General features: G+C 48.3%; 1 protein-coding gene across 1 annotated transcript in view; it reads right to left on the bottom strand.

The window, feature by feature from the left end:
* The window catches only part of LOC109291799 (caspase-14-like), a 14985-nt gene extending 9738 nt beyond the window's left edge, over positions 1-5247 (bottom strand). Inside the window, exons 1-3 of the mRNA XM_019508919.1 lie at positions 4968-5247; positions 4493-4575; positions 1806-1955 (exon numbers count right to left, since the gene is read on the bottom strand). Coding sequence (XP_019364464.1) covers positions 1806-1955; positions 4493-4575; positions 4968-5235 — 501 coding nt within the window. The 5' untranslated portion in view covers positions 5236-5247. The remainder of the gene's footprint in view (positions 1-1805; positions 1956-4492; positions 4576-4967) is intronic.
* Between the last annotated feature and the right edge of the window lie 260 nt (positions 5248-5507).

Raw genomic sequence — 5507 nt, 5'->3', positions numbered from 1 at the left:
TCCGACCCTTAATCTATGAATCTATGAATCTATGACCTAGGTGGATTCAGTGTAAATCAGGCGTAGATGAGGTAAATTCAAGCATGAAGCTAACCTAGGAATCTGAAACATATCAAGAATGGACCTCTGCTGTTTGATGAGAAGCAGATTCTGAGATCTGCCATGTTTAGTCTGCGGGGAGGATTCTCACAACACAAAGTTAATATGCTCTTACTCTTTCCTCTTTCTAGAATAATAACAAAAATTCCAAATTTCCCATTAAATGTTATTTGTTTGAATGGTATTAGCTGCAGTGCTATCAAAAAGACTTATTTCTAATTTCAACTTTTTAAATTATATAATATAGAATAAAAACATAGAATCAAATAGTTCCCTTCCAAACAGGCAAAAGTGTTCAACTCTTTCTTCCCCTTCATTCATGACAAAGTATTGTGGATGATCAGAATGCACTTCTGTGTTTGTGAGAAGCAAGGATTTCTTAGGGCAATCTCATTTAGTGGTTCTACTATGTGGTTGAGATAAAGCTACACAAAGTTTCAAATGCAAGAATCCTTCCTCAGGTCTCAGATCAGAAGGAACCAGGCACGGCATCTGGGTGTACATTTTGCATTTGTGCACCCAGAACCTGCACCAGAATCCTGAGGACCTGACCTTGTACTCAATGAAGTCAATAAAAATTCCCATTGGATTGTGTGGTTCATTTCAAAATTGAAAATAGTTTTGTAGCTTTGCACAAATAGTCTCAGGGATGAGCTTGAAATCATAAACGCAAACCTTTTCTTTTGGCTCAACAGATACCGCTTTCCAATTAATGGGCAAGTCTATATGTGCTATTAACACAGGGCAATACACTCCAGTGCACATTGTGTTGGAGTTTATTGCCATTTGAATGTGTGCCTGGGACTGTAGCATGTTGAAATGGGTTGGAGCAGCTTCAGAAAACAGGGGACCCCAAAGGTCAACCCACCAGCATGGGGCTCTTCTGACCTGGCTCAACATGCTACAGAGACCAGCTGAGGCATGAGGGTGGTCTCGTGTGGAGCTAGCTACCAGGCAGCCCCCGCACTGAAGCACTCTCATGTCCTAGCCAGTCACATCAGCATTTATATGTGCAGTACTGTAAACTGAAAAAAACGACACAGTAGAATAGTCCTTGTATTTACAGGTCCTACTCTGCTGCAAAGTCCATCAGCTTACTCCAGCCTAATAGGACCATATGTGTAGAGGCAAGGCATTGACTGCGGAGTAAATATGTTGTGTCGATGCACTCAATTTGAAGTGCTGAACTCCAGGGCACTTTGAGCCATCACTGTGTTGGGCAGTGGATGACTGCCTGGGTCATGAGGGTGCTGACACTGTGGAGTCATGTGGCTAAAAATTCCCACTGACTTGTGCAGGAGCCAGGAGTGTATCACTCATTTGAAAAGATAAATTAGCTTTTTAGCTTTGCACAAATAGTCTCAGGGATGAGCTTTAACTCAGAAATGCAAGCCTTTTCTTTTGGCTCAGCAGATACCTCTTGCCCTAAAGAGAGAGGACATGCACGTGAGAAATGCTAACTTTAGAAGTTAAGCAAGTAAAAACTTTCATGGTATGATTCACACCCTAAAATGCAGGTGTTCAGTGCCATCACCTTTGGTCCTGTCTTTCCTTAGCTCCAGTAAGATGGTGGTCAAGCACATCTAAACATCATAGCGTACTGATTTCTCAGCAACTTCAAACATCTCTGAGTGAGAAATCTTTACAGGTGTAGGAAGATCTTGATTTGAAACTTTCTTCTTTTTATCATGTCAACTTAGATTTACCTGCCCAATGGGGTCTATGCATTCTTGGTGAGTAAAGTTGTAGTCTTGAAACAACTTCCTCATTACTTCAATATCATTCCCCGCACCAGGTCTATCTGTTGTCACACACATCAAGAAAGCCATGCGTCCATTCCTCATGTCATACTCTTCCTGTTGATCCAAATCAATAACACAAAATGCTTACACATATGTAAGATCTGCAGCTTGACAGAACAACCTTGATCTAACACTTTGCACTTTTCTCCATGCAATGTAAATGACTAAGAGCCCTATCCTGCAACAGTATAGTGAAATCTAAGTGGAGATGGGCACAGAAACTATCTGTAGGATCAGACCCTGTCTACCCTTGACAGCACTAGCAAAGGTAAAAATAGTTCAGTTGCACCTGTAGATGAGTCAAGCTACTTTCAGCACCATTTTACAGACTAGTCCTGACAAGCTCAAAAGCATATTCTCTTCCTTTTTATAGCACCCTAACCTAGTATTTAATTTACCTCAGCTGCATAAAATTCAATAAACCATGAGGAGAATCAGACCAAAAGTTTAAAGTTAAAGTATTCTTTAACATTAGCAGCAGCTGTTTATAGAAATGCATTCAGTGTTTCAGGATTTTTATGTAAGTTGTTTGTACATTTCAGGTGTAAAAAATGGTGTCTTGATCCCTGAATATTAAACACATGGGCATTATTACGATATAAAAACTAAGCACAAGAAATGAATCCATACTCATAGGAGATGAATTAGGTGACTATAAGGACCAAATTCTTTAAAGGGAGAAAAGGAAGGATGCTTCTCATCCCTCAGCCTTTGCAATTAGTTGTTATATCCTTGGCTTGTCTCTGAGGATAAGGCTTCTACTCATGGAATAATTTTGCCCTTAGTTACAGCTCTGCAAACCAACTGAAGTCTATTCAGGCAGAATCAGATGCACCATTTCTAGAAAAATGGAGTGAAATTGAGATTTGTGGATGTAAGTTGCAAAGCTACCATTATCTTCAATGGGATTTTTTCATATTTAAATAATTATGTGATATCTTGGATGCAGCAGTTGTGTGCAACTATAGAAATGTGGGAAATAAGAGTCTTTCTGATAAATTATTAGAACTGAGGTACATCAACGGCATATAGTAACTTCAGCAAACTGCTAAGAGCTCCAGAATTCTCCATGCTCTCTTTCTTTGTCTTCCATCACTTCATGAGGCTGAGGGGAGTATTTTCAGCACTCACAATTTAGGCATAAAAATAGCATTTCCTTTAATTCCATTCTCCAGACCACATGATGAGGATGAAGTTGGTTCCTTATTCCCAGTCCCTTATTCCTGGTTCCCTTTTCAAAAGCAATCTATATCCAATAAAAGCTTGTCATTCATGAATTACATCTTCTAAGAAGATACAATTTCGTCAGCTATGTACATTTATTAATTAATATGTAAAATTATATCCTGCATCAAGTACTAGTCCCTAAACAAAGATCAGATTAGAATGGGATTAGGGAGCATAATACTTCTTGGGCCACCCCGACTGCCTTTCTCTGCCATTGTCCCAAAGAACAATCCTGCCCAGCCCAAAGCTCAGTTTGCAACAGTAACAGCATAAACAGATCCTTTCCCTTCGTTAATCAGTTACTTTTGTAACTTTTGTAACATGCCAAATTGTCCAACCCTTAGGCTTTATACCTTGTCTTTGTAGATAAGGTACTCCAATCCTACTATATTTTTGGTTTTGTTTCCTTATAGGAAACCACTGTACCTGGTTCACCCCGTGTACCAACCACAGCGCACACTTTTTCCACTGCCTTATAAGGCACATTGTACAATGTTATTGCTTAGTTCCAGGAAGGCCTAGACCAGTGGTTCTCAACCTTTGGTACCTTACATATTACCTGCCAATTGATGCGGCAAAAGCAAAACTGGAAGTCCCACCATGGCACTTCTGGTTTTGCCGCCATGAGCCGAGTCCCACTTTTTCCCTCATGGACCACAGCACGGGGCGAAGCAGCCTATGCGGGGCCCACCTCCCTGTCCCCTAGCACGCTGACACCAGGAAGCGAAAGCCCCAGCATGCCGGACGCGGTGGGAGGGGCAGTGGCTGGAACTTCAGGCCTGAACAGGCAAAGACACCTCCAATCTACTGGGTAGGCGTGTGGGCCAAACTCAAAATGTGACCCCTGTGTATTGCTTGCCCCAGGAACGGCGCGTGCCCCTGTTGGCTGGGGGAGCATGGCTGTGCTGGTGGTGGCAGGAACAGAGTGGCAGGAGCCTGGTGCCAGTGAGCAGGGAGCTCCCACAGATGCCACTGGCACTGTCGGCAGTGGGGGTGGTGAGCACTGACCATGGGTCAGTGACCACCCGCAGGCACCGCCAGCAGCATTGACAATGGCCGGGGCGATCAGGGACTGCCCACAGACATCACCAGTGGTGGCGTGGCAAGCAGCAACTGCCCGCAGGCACCCTGACAGTGTCGGCAGCACCTTTTTGCAGGGGGTGCTCTGCCATGCACAGGGGGTGCACACGCACCTGCATACACCTCCTATGCATTGCCCCTGCACTGCCCACGTCTCACGTACCCCCAGGGGTACACATACCATGGGTTAAGAAACACTGGCCTAGACTATGACTAAGAGCTTTAGTTTGCCTGCTACACTGTTACCTAGAGAACTGAAAAATAATAACATCAAAACCATTTACCAGCTCATCCGGGCTGCTCTGGATTTCATCGTGTGTCTGCTGAGCCGCTTGCCATTTCTCATTTGTCAGGACAGCCACTGAGCCTGCACTTAAAAAACAAAAGCGTCAGTGTGACTCAAGGCATGGGTAAGGTCACTGGCGTTTGCTTTCGTAGCCTGCTTCACAGGGCACCATATCTACATGGTCTCCAGCCTGTCCAGATGCGACTCCCGTTTCCCCCTGCCCGGGGCTCGCCTCCCCAACGCCGCACAGGCTGGCTGGCAACAGCTGGGTAGGGCTGGCATGGCCTGGAGGGAGCGGGTTTTGAGGAAGGGGCACGAAGGCCGCACCAAACGTTTGCCCTCCAGCCCCGGAAAGCCAGGAGCTGCTCTCCAGGGAGCCCGTGGCGAGCCGCTGGCCGCAGCCAGGTGCTTGGCCAGCCCCGGCCTTGCAGAGCTGCCAGAGAGCGGCGGGCGCGGTGGGGAGGCTCGTGTACCTGGCCCGTGCTCCTGCCCCCGCCGCAGCGCCGCGGCCAGGTCGCAGCGCCCGCTCCGCTCCAGCGCCTCGCTCAGCACGGCGGCGGCCTGGCCAGCGGCCGGGAAGAGCTGGAGCAGCAGCTGGGCCAGCTCCTCGCGCGAGCCCGCCGCCTCCAGCTGCGCCTGCGAGACGCGGCTCTGGAATCTCAGGTGACACCGGCACGCCCTCAGCTGGGCCTGGTCCAGCTCGTCCAGGACCTGCAGCAGCCTCAGCGCCTCCGCCGCCATCACCGCTCCCTGCGGGGCGGGCTCCCGGCAGGAAGGAGCCGCGCCCGGCGCGCTGGTCCCCGCCACTGAGGGGCTGGCTGGGGCGGGGGGCGCTCCAGTGTACTGCACGGCCCGAACCGGAGCGGCCGTGCATGCCGCGCGGGGAGCCCCCGCAGGCTGTCAGCGGGGGCAGGCGGTGGCAAGCGCTGACCAGGAGGCGGCGACCACCCGCAGGTGCCCGCGGCGAGCGCCGACCGCCGGGGGTGCGCTGCCACAGCCAGGCACCCGCCTGC

This window comes from Gavialis gangeticus, unplaced genomic scaffold, assembly GCF_001723915.1.
Source record: "Gavialis gangeticus isolate Ggan-Ray unplaced genomic scaffold, GavGan_comp1, whole genome shotgun sequence".
In the NCBI taxonomy this organism is placed as follows: Eukaryota; Metazoa; Chordata; order Crocodylia; family Gavialidae; genus Gavialis; species Gavialis gangeticus.
This window is presented reverse-complemented; position numbering and strand designations above follow the sequence as displayed.